This window comes from Rhyacophila brunnea, unplaced genomic scaffold, assembly GCF_057557595.1.
Source record: "Rhyacophila brunnea isolate RB1 unplaced genomic scaffold, BYU_Rbru_1.0 scaffold_17, whole genome shotgun sequence".
Taxonomy (NCBI): domain Eukaryota; kingdom Metazoa; phylum Arthropoda; class Insecta; order Trichoptera; family Rhyacophilidae; genus Rhyacophila; species Rhyacophila brunnea.
In genome coordinates this window covers 15,015,050-15,027,961 of record NW_028232827.1, presented here as the reverse complement: position 1 = coordinate 15,027,961, position 12,912 = coordinate 15,015,050, and the positions used below count along the sequence as shown (strand labels likewise).

Sequence of the window (12,912 nt, the reverse complement as noted above, 5' to 3'; positions counted from 1 at the left end):
TTTAGAGGCGGGTAAAAAAAAAAACTAGTCTTATTCAGTAATGAATATGTAATATCAAAAGAATCTTTATCATGAGCCACAAGGTCGACTATTTTCTATGCTAAAAAGAAACGCTTGAAATGGGAGACATCCCCAAGTAGTGGACGCTTTGCATTCGAAACAGAGCCGAAAAGAATATGATCGCCGGCCGGCCAACAAAAAAGCTTCTCTCTTGATATTTTCTGTCTTGCTCTGACGCGGTCGAACCCGAGACAAGCTCGCTGATCATATTCTTTCGCATGCCGACCGTCGCCCGCTCCGGCTACGTCTACCCTTCACACGGCCTTTTCAGATAACTTGCAATTAATAAAACTTGAGAGATACTTCATCCATATTTTCTTGTTTCAATACCTTTCCAAACAAACAAAATTAACATTAGACTCGTTGAAAATAAGAATCCTTTATTTCAATTTGTGAAAAACTTACAGTAAAGTCTATTGCCGTATCCGGCAGGTTAAAAAATAATTCATTAAAACAAAATTTCCGTGCAACCGGGTGACGGTGACACGTTCACGGCCCTCGGTGCACGGGACCAAATAATAAGACAATCAAATAATTATCCTTGTGAGGAATGAGTTTTGGTAAGTTACACAACATAAAAGAAAGGTAATAATTTATAGCTAACAATAAAAAATAAAAACACTGCAGCGTCGCCTTAAAATTAAACTGAAGAATGTTAAGAAGACATTCATGGTCATGGTACAAGATTTGAAAATCCTGCCCGACTTAAGACATCCCTCGGAAGGTCCACCCCACCATTAACGACCTGGAAACCAAACAGCCGGGTTGCTACCACATTTCTTCTTCTCAACTTACTCAAAAATTCAAGATTGTTTCAATTTATCGTAAAGTGTAATGTTATTAATTATTGAGGACTATTTTTTAAGACTATAAAACGATAGGAAACAATCTTCAATTTTTTTCATCGAATTCGACTGGCATAATCAACATAATGAAAATCTAATGACAACATTATCATTATACACAATAATGCTAATTGCGTAATACGAATATTATACAACCAGTCCTACAAACGATACATAACACCAAATATTGAAATTATTATTGCGGAAGTTACATCCTTATGAAATAATAAAAAATAGAACCAACTATATAAACTTAATTCTTTTAGATTGATAGGTATATCACTCGGTATTCGCAATGTACGCAGTGAAAACCAGTTATGAATAATTGTACCATCAAGTAAGTGCTTCCCTTTGAGAGGCTAAATTAGAAAATTTTAAGATTTTATAAATTCTTCAGCCTAAGTATAAAATTAAAACAAAATCTGTCCTGCGAGTGAAACAAAAATTGAACACAGGCAGTCATGCTTCAGATGTGCGTACAATATATTTGTTACAAATTTTAAAACGATTCAGAAGCTGCAGAACCGTAATCGGAATACAAACGAAAATTCTTCATCCGCACCTAAGTCGTTTCCCAAAGGAAAATAATTACATGTTAACATACTAAGCATTCTTAGACATAAATAAAGGAAACTGACCGACTGACTATCCACCATATTGTGAAAATATGAAAATAAAGCAATGATTCTGATTCACAGAACACCAAGCCAAATATCCAAAGAGAAATTGTGGAAGATACAATTAATTAACAATAAAAAATTTTAATCGATATAGAGGGCAAAATGATATTTAGAAATACTTTTGATTCAAAGGGACTGAAGACAGTTCAAGATGAACTAGTCATTACATTGCATTTTAAAAACTTATGCAACAAATTAAGCACATGAACAGAATAAAAAAAAATATACAATAACTTGTGGGAAAGAAGACAGATAGGAGATGTTGCATCTGTTGAAATGAAATCAGTAGACGGCCACTTTAGACTTACGAGGCGAGTAGGAACGCGACCGAGATCTATCGTATCGCTGCGAGCGCCTTCCTCCGCCCTCTCCTCCTCTGCCGCCGCCTCCCCCACCACCGCGGTAGTAGGGAGACGGACTGCGGCGGGAACGGTATTCACGCCGACTGCTATACCCTCGGCCTCCGTCATAATCACTGGTGAACAATCAAATAAATCAACTTTAGGCCACAAACGTCAGTACGTGTAACTCTATCTGGCTAATCAAAAAGCAAAAGGTGGCATTTAATCAAACATAAAGTGTGTGGATAATAAATCAATGAACTGGGTTTCTGCAAGACATTATGCGCGAGCAAGCGCGCACGCAAACTTATAAAAGAAAGCGCAGGAGAAAGTGATTACGGCACATAAAAACTAAATTAAAATTTTTAAAAAATAAAGTTATAATGAATTGGGGAGAGTGGGGAGGTATGGGACGCAGGAGGAATGGTACAGTACCTATAACTTACTACCTATAATGAATTTTGTGTCTTTTATAACTTCTAATGTTTGTCAAAAGATGTCATTGTTGTCCGCATTGTGTAAAATTCAGTTATAGTAGACGTTTTGTAAGTGTTGTCGAAATAAACATTACTCTTCGTTTTTGTGCATAAAAAGTAAAATTTGACGTGAATAATTTATCCTTCTGGAAGACTGCTGAGTAAAGGTAAAATTATTTTATAAATTTTATTGAAAACTATGATCATGGCCCATATATTTACAGATTGTGTTTACATGATCTATAAGCGGATTATTTAAACCTGTGACTTGTGTCATTTAATGTGTATGCAGGAGGTCTGGGGCAATTCAACCATACCAAGAAATTTGAAGGCAAAAAGAAAATTATTCATTATGTAGGTCAGATTGAGGAAATACCGCAAAACAAGGATTTTTAAACTGTGAACATTCTGAGAAAGAGGATTGGCTTAGAAGATTTTGTTTTTCCGATTCAGGAAGATCGTTCTTTAGTAGCACCGAGTGATGTGGCACCTCAAAAACAGGTGGTAAACAAAGAATGAAAGAAATATATGCATTTGAAATAAGATTTGATCATTTTGGTAAAGTTCATTAACTCAGTTTAAATTTCATAGTATGTCCCGCACCTCCTACATAGCTGTCCCATACCACCCCATTATGGGGAGGAATGGGACAATGTCGACATGCTACCAAAATATCTTATAAGTCATTTAATATACATGATAAATAAATAATATTATTTAGTTAAATTGTGGAAGGTATTAGTGTAATAATCCTGTAATTATTTCGAATAAATTCCATTAAGGACATCTTCATTTTCTACTTTTAATAAAATTGTCCCCTACTCTCCCCTACCTATAAAAAAAATTATCAAGAAAGAAATTGACACAATATGTTTTTTTTCTGCTGTACTGCAGTACACTGCTGTACACGGTTGTAAAATTATAGTCATGAATGACCACTTCTAGAAAGATTTTGTATATAGAAACTATGCCATCTCAAATCTGACGGCTTTCACAGCTATAATATTATGCACAAGAATCTTTAACAGTGCACATGGAGAATTTTTTATGCAGACTGCAACATAATAAAAGGAAATATCGTACCTACCACATATTCATCACAGAAATGGTAGTGAATGAAGGCATCTCATGAACATGCAGAATAACCATGTATGTAATTATGTATGTACACATACTGGAGTAAGGATCCATTTGAAACAAAACTTTTAATATGAAATTTAAATAATCACTCACTCTCTGTCTCTGTCTCGGTGTCTGTCTTCACGATATCCACCGCTGTCACGATTTACGCTGCAATAAACAAATTGATTTGAGTATAATACAACAATATGCAACAATTAATAACTATAGCCCCACCATTATAACTTGGCTACGGACATCATAGCGGTGATCTGGGGAACTACGGACTCACCTGCACTTTCAGTTATAAATCTACGCCCCTACCCCGCCATAGTCTGTATCACTGCATAAAGCGCTATAAAATCGTAACCAAGATATGACGGTTCTAGAATAATCATCAAATAATGTACGGAAAGGCCTTTCAGAGGGTGCCAATATAGGAAGCCTCTTCTAAATCTTTCCACCTGCAGTGCAAGTATTAAAATACCAAACTGCAAATTGTGTATCCGACATTTATTTAAGTCAAACACTAATAACTTCAAAGAGTGACAGCAAACATCGGAAAACAAAGAAACATAATAAATTTGTGTCTGAACAAAAATAAGATAAGCCGTAGAAAAAATTAGCTTGTTAGTAAAATTAATATTTTCGACCGAATCACGAGACAAATATCTTTCATAACAAATCATATAAAAATATCAATGAACTACAACATCGGCGTCCGAAACATGTTGACTTGCTGGACCACATTAAATTAATGAAAATTTTCTTGACATTAGTGACCGTCCGCTACAAATCGGGATACTAGCAAGATCCGAATCTAAAATACACTCACAATGTAGGTTTTCCCATATATATTCCTGGAGTCGGCGTATGCGCTCGCTGGGTGATGGAATAGTCGACTCTAATTCGTCTGCCGCTAATTTCCATTCCTGTGCACAAGTCTTTGGCTACTTTGGCATCTTCCGACGATTCATAATAAACGAAGCAAAATCCTCTAGACCGGCCTGTCTGAAAATTAAAAAAAAACATTTACAAACACTTCCCAAAACAAAAGAAAAAATATAACACGATTGTTTCAACCCGAGTTATATCTGTCACAATACGTAGTGTAGTATAAGATATTGCTAACCTTGGCATCAATGACAACATTAACTCTCTCGACTGGGCCGTATTTAGTGAAAATGTGATTAATTTGTTGTTCCGTAGTGTAGATGCTAAGACCGAAGACGCCCAAACAGCGTGAGGCGGTCGGGTTCTCCTGAAATAAACCAAGCAAACTTTTACAAAACCGTAGACCACTGAAGGGGAATTCAACTACATTAGCGTTCCCGAGGTGGATGGAGTATTTTTGGAATTGTCAATCACTTTTATATTACGTCATCGCAGCAGCGGTCAATATGCTGGAATCGTACAAATCGATAGCGATCAGAAACAATAACTTATTATTGCTTGTACGTCGTGAGACTTCTGCTGTTTATGAATGTGATATGAATGAACAAAATTGAAACACACCCCACTGAGCACATAAAGGATATACTAAACAATACAGGAGGCTTTTTAACGCACATTATTTCAATACAAAATTGCAGATGTGGCCTACGTAAAACAATTTACCGAATGTAATCTCATAGAAATCTCAAAATATCTACATTCCTAATACAATTGAAGTGCTGACTATTAAATGAACACAAGTGCAACATAGCTAAAAAAAATCACCACATAGGGTAAATGCACTGGTATCCGGACAGTTAACTATTTTCTCACCTTATTTTCGATTATCTTTTCCATTTTTAGAAGAAAACAAAATATGTTATGATTTATAAATGTTGACATATATATTCTTTTGGTTTATAAATATTTTAAAAATCTATATTTAGGTAAATTACTATCATATTTCTCATTTTAAGAAAAATGGTTAGTTTTTTTAGTCTCCGGACACACAATCTTAGTTTCCGGACGTACTATTTTTAGTGGTCGGACAGATTATTTCGTATAGAAAATAAGACAAGTATTGGTGTTAAAAAAATATTTTTTCACGTTTAAACATTTTTAGTTAATACAGTGATGCAATAAAAGCAGAAATAGTTCACAATGAGCACTCAAGCAACTGCTAACTTGAAAAAAAACATATTTTTATTTATTCAATGTGTTTCTTTCATATAGTTCTGTCGAAGTAATTTTGAGTGCAAATTGAGCAAAGCAAAATGAAATAAAAAACTGAACTTCATAAATCAAATGGTAAAACTAATAAACATCTCAAGTGAGTTGACCAAATTTTGACGTTAATTTTTATTACATCCAAAAAATCTCAAACTGTGTAACTTTTGTTTGTGTTCTATAATATGCAAAGCAGGCTTACAAAAAAAAACATACTTGAGAACTGCTGGCAACTAAATTATTGCCATTGATAATTTTAAAAAGGTTCAACACTTCAGTCACCATAATTATATTTCCAAACACACTAAAATAAATTTCAATACTAATCCTAATCCCTTCTCTGACAAAAAATAAATGTTTTCAAGTGCTATTTTCAATCATAAATATAAAAGAGAACTAAGTGTAAAAAATCCATGCTTGAATCAAGCACTCTTCAGTAGTTTTACAGAGAAAAAAATGCTTCAGTGCTATACCCCCAACCCAATAGCCTGGATATGTGACTTAATGTCTAAACACCTACAAACCCGGAACCGGGGTTCAACGTAATACGGGTGTCTGAGTGATTATACGGGTGATAAACATATTAATTTAGGTCTAAGTTTAAACAAAAATTACATACAAAATCTTTTAGTGATGCTTCACTATAAGATAACATAGACATTGTCCTGCATTTAAGGTGAAACCAACGAACACATCCATCACAGCCAATGTTCTTTAATAAACCATCCTCAACATCACTTTCTAATCCATCAGAACAATTTTGGCAAATCGCCTTTTTCGCTTTCCTTTTTTTTATTTTTTTATTTGTCTTCTCTTTTCTAAGGAAGACCTTTCATCTTTTATGAATTGCTGTACTTTTGTCATCCTTCACTTTTTCTTCTATGATCTTTCTCCACGCTTCCGAAGAAATGGCGCTTGGTGCTTTGACAGTGTCTTATTATTCTATTTTTACTCCCAAATTGAGTAGGTTTGGGGTAAAAAAGATGAGATTTTAATGTTAAATTGCTCACACTTGATGAACTGGTGCTTGCATTTGACGTACTCGTACCAGCTATTGGAGATAATTGTGTAAATACATAATAATTAATTAGAAAATAGCTTTGTCCGGTCATTCAATATTGAATTTTAGTCGCCGGACAGCAGGATCAAAATTATAAAATCGTGTCCGAAAACTAAAAATATTTACAATTCTATGTTTGTCCTTTTCTAACTTGTATAAAACCAAGCAAGCCTCGATGTGATACTGTACACACACAAATACTCAATGTCTCTTATAAATTCAGTGTCCGGACACTGCGTCCGACAACTAAAAAAAGATAAAATTTTGCACTTTAGTTGCCGGACACCAAATATTTAACTAAATTTAACAAAATACATTATTTTTATCATTGAATAACATACAAGAACATATTACTGAATAATATGAAACATCTTTGAAGCGAATAAATGAAATAATCATAGTTTTAACGTACTTTTTGTATCCTTCGTTCACTAATTATTTTTTAAGAAATCGAATATTTTTTTTGTTGAGTCAGCATGTGCACCACTACTAATGTAATACTATAGAATGAATTCCTTTGTGCGTGACAAATATAATTTTATTGGTCAAGGAACAATACAGGCACTATATGTGAGTCATCCTTCATATCGACTGTGGAAAGGCAAAAGGATTTAACCCTCACTTTTTGCAAAATAGGTTTTATTGAAAAATAGCATTGCACACAACTAAATACACGTTCTGTCTAAAGGATGTAAGCTGCAAAATGCCAAATTATTATCAAATTTTAGCTTTTAATTTTTAAAAAAGAAGGGCGTTTGAAATTTGCGTCCAGGTAAAAGGATTTATTCCACATCAATGACATTATTAGTCATTCAAGTAATCTTTTACGGAAAGGAAAAAGGCGTTATGCATCTTACGTTGCAAATGTATGAAAAAAATAGTAGTTTTACTTAACTCTGCCGGCCGACCAGGTAAGTTATGAACCAGAAGGAAGACTTAAGCCACATACATTTCTCGGTCGGTCGTTTGACAGTTAACACGGATTTCGACAGTCTTTTCATAAAAAATCATTTAAAGTTTAAGCATTGAGTGAAAATGGTAACAGAACGAAGCGAAATGATTCTTGAAATGTGTGGTGTTAATATGGACGCAACAAATAATCCCGACAAGAACTGTTAGTGTTTAAAATTACATCTTGAAGTTTTTATATCACACACGAGAAGAGCTATTTTAAATTCTATCTATATCGGTATGAAACGGCCTGTTACAACTTATATTGTGTTTTAATTGTCGATTATCGATTAATTGATTTGATGATATCATAATATCTGAGAAAAGTAATACAATATTTGCTAATTCACTTAAAACACAGCCATGCGATTTATAGGTTATGTTATGTGTCAAAAACACTTCTCAATTGAAATTGTTTTCAATTCGCTTTAATTTACGATTAATATCATTGTAATAGACTAATATCAATATTATGCACTGTTTTATGTTAATATATTATAGTAATAACATAAATCGCATGTAAAATGTATGTGTCTAACTCCAAATATGTTAATACCTACCTAATTTTTAGTCAGGTAAAATGACTTAACCCTCATTTTTATTAGTTTTTCTTCAATAACTTCATTATTTAATTATAGATTGGGGGAAAAAAACACCAAATTATTAATCATCATGCACTTCAAGTTTGTGTCTATTTTATATTTAGACGTTGGCCCAAAATCATTATCAAAACGTTTTTTGTGCCTCCTGTAAAATTTGATTAGTGTGGATTAACTCCTTTTGCCTTTCCACAGTCGATATGAAACTCTCATACTTTGCTTATTTTCGTTATATTTGTACAAAACTGTCCGTATACTGAAGCTGTCCGGGGACTAATGCAGTTACCCTATATATTTCTGTGTGAAACACAATTTAAATACACAACTGCTTTGCATGAAAAGTTGATCATTTTATTCCTAACATTGGATTTTATCCCATGGACGTGGTGTATAAAATTGTTGTTATTTTCATAGCAATGCATTTCAAGTAAAGAAATCTCAATATTTCATCTTGGAATAGCGATAATGAATGGTTTTATAACGGTTACATGTAAATTGTACATAAAAAATCTACATAGGGTCTCCAATTTTAACATGGAACATGTTTTACGGATGATCTCCGACGCAAAAGCGTTACGAAAAATAGATGTATAATAACTATAGACGCGCACCCGCCCGTGGCCAGCGCCCCGCCCCGATTCCTTACGCTCGCCGATTATTTTCATTTTACGTTCAGTAGCCTACATTCTGTGTGACGTATTGTTCGTCTGTTATTACTTCTTTAGTTTTATTATTGTAATTACATAATTTTCAGAAAAGTAAAATTGTTTGAATCCTTTGGATTCGGTTACTTTGACAAATAAATTTTCTTTCGAATTTGGACAACAAGCATTCAGTAGACAAAGCATGTTCCATGTTTAATAATTTTAGCCATCAGGGTTTAAGTAACCACCTAACCAACGCGCAAAGCGCTTTATTAGATTACTTCAAATTTCATAGCTGATTTTGGCAAAATTCATAAATTCAAGAATGAAAACCTAACCTAACATATAATCCAGTATATCAGCTATTTTCAAAAATTGTTTGCTGCTGGCTTCCTGTAAAGTGTAAGCCGACAAGAACCGTGTTTTATTTAGACATGAATTTAATATCAGTACTATAATAGTTCTATACAGTACTAATATACGGCCATATATTTCCGATACAACATTTTACGGTGAAGAGTGATACGGCGAACTGCATACGTACAAGTTTCCGGACACATTGATAACAGAATGTTGAAAACCGTAATGTAGACTTTACAATCTCATTGTGCACTGTACACTTGCATTCATTCAACTCTTAACACTTCAAGTATATTCAGTACAAATTCATTAGATAATTTAATTGATGAAATCGTGATGGCTATAAATTGCCATTATGCGAATTTTAAAATGAAACTGGATTCTGGTCCAAACCACTTTCTGTCAGGAGCAAAGTGCGAAATCACGGATGTGGTAACCGACTTACTATCTTATTCGCTAAGTGATTTCGGAGTGACAAAAGGGTGGGTATAGATAGACTTGAGAGAATGTTAATGTGCGGGGGAACGAGTGTAGGGTGTAGTAGGTATTTGTGGCGTTGCCTTGGACGGGAAGGAAGGCTGTACCCGGTCCCCGACGTGTCTCCTTCGGCTGGACATGGGGCTGCGAGAGTGCGAGCGACCGCGGTACGAACCGCGCGGAGAGTACGAGCGCGAGCGGCTCTGTGAGTAACGGCCCTCATAGTAGTGACCTGCCCCACCCCCGCCGCCGCCCCCACCACCGGCCCCACCCCTCCTTCCACCCGATTGATCGCGGCTGCGGGAGCGGTAACGCATTCTTTCTTTGTCCCCCCCTCCGGCTCCGGCTTCACGATTGCCTCTCTCTCGCTCGCCGCGGTATGGTTTGTGGCCGCGATTCGGGCTAGGACTCCTGCAAGTCAAAAAGTTACAAATTGTAAAAAACAAAAAATACACCATTAATAAAAAATAGCACACCCCCTCAAAAAAACTGTTCGGTTATGAGGAATACAACGGAAAACACATTTTAAAAATACCTGATATACTGGATTATTTGTTAGTTTGGGTTAGTTTAGGTTAACCTAACAAATAATCCAGTATATTGGGTATTTTCAAAATCTGTTTGCCGTTGTATTCCTCATAACCGAACTGTACCAAAAACGTTTACAAATATTATGATGAAATTGGTTATAAAAGCACATCAAAATATAATTATGTTGACATGGAAAACGTTGCCTATAGTTAGATCAATAATGATTGTATAATCAATAATTATAGATTGTTATTATGTAGGTACTTCAATTGAAGGACATGACGAATAATAATACATTGGGTAGTACCTAATATGTATTCTACAAAATTTCAAATAAAATTCCCCACCTTATTTCATTTGTCTTGCAAAAATAATATTTTGTCATACCTAACTGGTAATAATATGTAGATACTAGATACTATTCAATAATTAATGTTGATATTTATTGATCGTTATGTATCTATATTATAAGAACTAGGTATTATTAAAACACATGATAAAATTCACAAAATAACGATCATTCTGTTGACATGCTGCTGAAAGCAGATATTATTTCCGCAGTTGTGTTTATTATTATCGATGTTGAACACAGAAATAGCATTATTTCACAATTATTGAACGTCACGCGTCAATCACGAGAACTATTTATCAAGATCTAATGCTGTCCGAGGGAGTGAGACTTAAAAATAAAAATTTACCCGGAATATTTTTTGTGGGATTTAATCGGAGTCCTTGAGCGGCTGCGGCTGTGACCTCGAGACATTTTTACTTCCTTGCTGCCGTGCCCGCGGGATCCGTTTCGAGAGCGACTCCGCTAAAAATACACATAAATAATGTTTCGATTTATATTCATGAATTATGTTTCGAACAACGCATGATAACGATTTGATAAGCATAACGCTTGCAAGTGCCCGCTTTGAAAAAAAAACCGGCAAAACCCCGCAACATTAACCCGCTATGGAATTATCAGTTACTTTAGTTATCCCGATGTAAAAATGGAATAAATACCTCTCTGTCAGACATTTCCGCGTGAATTATAATTTTATTTCAACACAACGCGTAAAAAAATGAATACCGGCGCGTACAAAATGGCGCTCGTACACAATTATTGTAACAACAATATTGCCAGCAACGATCAGTGCTGCCAACTGCCGTTGACAACCAAAACAAAAGCAATGGGAGAAAATCACTACAGAATTGATAAATATTTTTTTCGTATAAATATCAATAAAATGACATTTTAATAAGATACAGGATTTTTATAGGGCTACATCACGTGAACAAAGATTGAGGTAAAAGTTATTGTTTCGTAAACAATATAATATTATGATGTGAAAACTGCGGCCTGCACACACACAATCTTGTCTGCGTGAAAGCCTCGTGCTGCGCGATGTCGCACGGGAATCGCGTAGCGAACAGCGGAAAGAGTGGGGTTAGTCACGTCCAATCTTTCACGCGTGCCGTACATCAAATCGTTTTTTAACACATTTTACCACGTTTAATCTTTCACGTGTGCCGTAAGTCAAATCGTTTTACTACGTTCGTCATAAATGGAGGTTCGCAATTTCTCTCGTCAATTTATTACGGACCTTATGGACATGTATAAAATATTCCCATGTTTGTGGAGAATCAAATCGGTGGCATATTAAAATAGAAATTTACGCGATGTGGCGTATGCAAAAATAATTAATTTCTTCAAAGAGAGAGGATATCCCGAGAACAGAGACTTTGTAGGAAAAAAATTTCAAAGCCGTAGGGGTTCTTATCGGAAAGAGTTAAAAAAAAGTAGAGGAAAGTCGACGTAGCGGTGACAGAAGAGATGAAGTACCTAGGTATATGAGCCATCATTGTGGTATTACGATCGGCTACTCTTCACGAAGGATCAAGAGCTTCCGACGGCAAACATGTCAAATATGGATTAGGAGATCGGGGATATTGAGGATGAATCTGTTAGCAAATAATGAACTAGGTACTGTTCATTCTTAAATATTTTTTTAAATCATCGGGATAGTTTTGACGTAATTCACGAATTAAGGGTGGGTGATCAAAACACCGTCTATAGCCAGGTCTACAGTCGGGACTTTTCCATACGTCTCACGAATTGAACTCAGGGCATGCGTCGTCGGCCTTGAAATAGGTTTGAAAATGACCGCCATTTTGTGATGAAAGTACTAACGCACTGCGATCCGACCGGCTTGGATTTCTGTTCAACACCCCAGCAGCATCGTATTTTTTCGGTAAGATTCGGGTTGTTCGTGCAATTGCCTGTCAGTTGTCGTTGTCAATAATATGCATACTATTAGTATTGAAATATTACGATTTTTTGCAAAATGTCGAATGAAATGATGACAATGGATTTTATTGAGGAGTAAGGGCACATTGCGCATTATGGGATATAACCATAAAGACTATACGAACAAACTGAAGCACAATGATGCCTACATATTATTGGCAGGAAAGTTTGGAATGTCAGTTTTAGGGGTAAAAAATAAAATAAAAAGTTTATGGTCCTGCTTTTCCAAGGAGTACCATAAAACAAAGGAAACGAAGAGTGGCGCTGGGGCTGACAACAAGCATGAACCCTCATGGTTTGCATATGAGTCAATTGG

At 35.3% G+C, this 12,912-nt stretch overlaps 1 protein-coding gene across 4 annotated transcripts; it reads right to left on the bottom strand.

Moving 5' to 3' along the window:
• Positions 1-30: 30 nt before the first annotated feature.
• LOC147073748 (transformer-2 protein homolog beta-like) lies at positions 31-11,415 on the bottom strand. 4 transcript variants are annotated; one of them, XM_085944787.1, is made up of 8 exons: positions 11,312-11,415; positions 11,002-11,117; positions 9,856-10,183; positions 4,654-4,782; positions 4,357-4,532; positions 3,636-3,692; positions 1,894-2,060; positions 31-805 (listed from the first exon to the last, which is right to left on the bottom strand). In XM_085944787.1, the coding sequence occupies exons 1-8, from the start codon at positions 11,324-11,326 to the stop codon at positions 798-800; spliced, it is 996 nt and encodes a 331-aa protein (XP_085800913.1). In that variant the 5' UTR covers positions 11,327-11,415; the 3' UTR covers positions 31-797. The 4 variants fall into 4 exon arrangements, with proteins under 4 accessions (XP_085800913.1, XP_085800912.1, XP_085800915.1 ...); XM_085944786.1 differs by having other exon boundaries at positions 31-390; XM_085944789.1 differs by having other exon boundaries at positions 9,880-10,183.
• Positions 11,416-12,912: the final 1,497 nt, after the last annotated feature.

What these genes read in the sequence shown, in the direction of transcription:
- LOC147073748 (XM_085944786.1), bottom strand. An exon ending in TCCCACAAAAAATATTCCGG is followed by an intron (nt 10,184 to 11,001) that starts GTAAATTTTTAT and finishes TTTGACTTGCAG; the next exon opens with GAGTCCTAGCCCGAATCGCG. An exon ending in AGCCTTCCTTCCCGTCCAAG is followed by an intron (nt 4,783 to 9,855) that starts GCAACGCCACAA and finishes GGTTTATTTCAG; the next exon opens with GAGAACCCGACCGCCTCACG.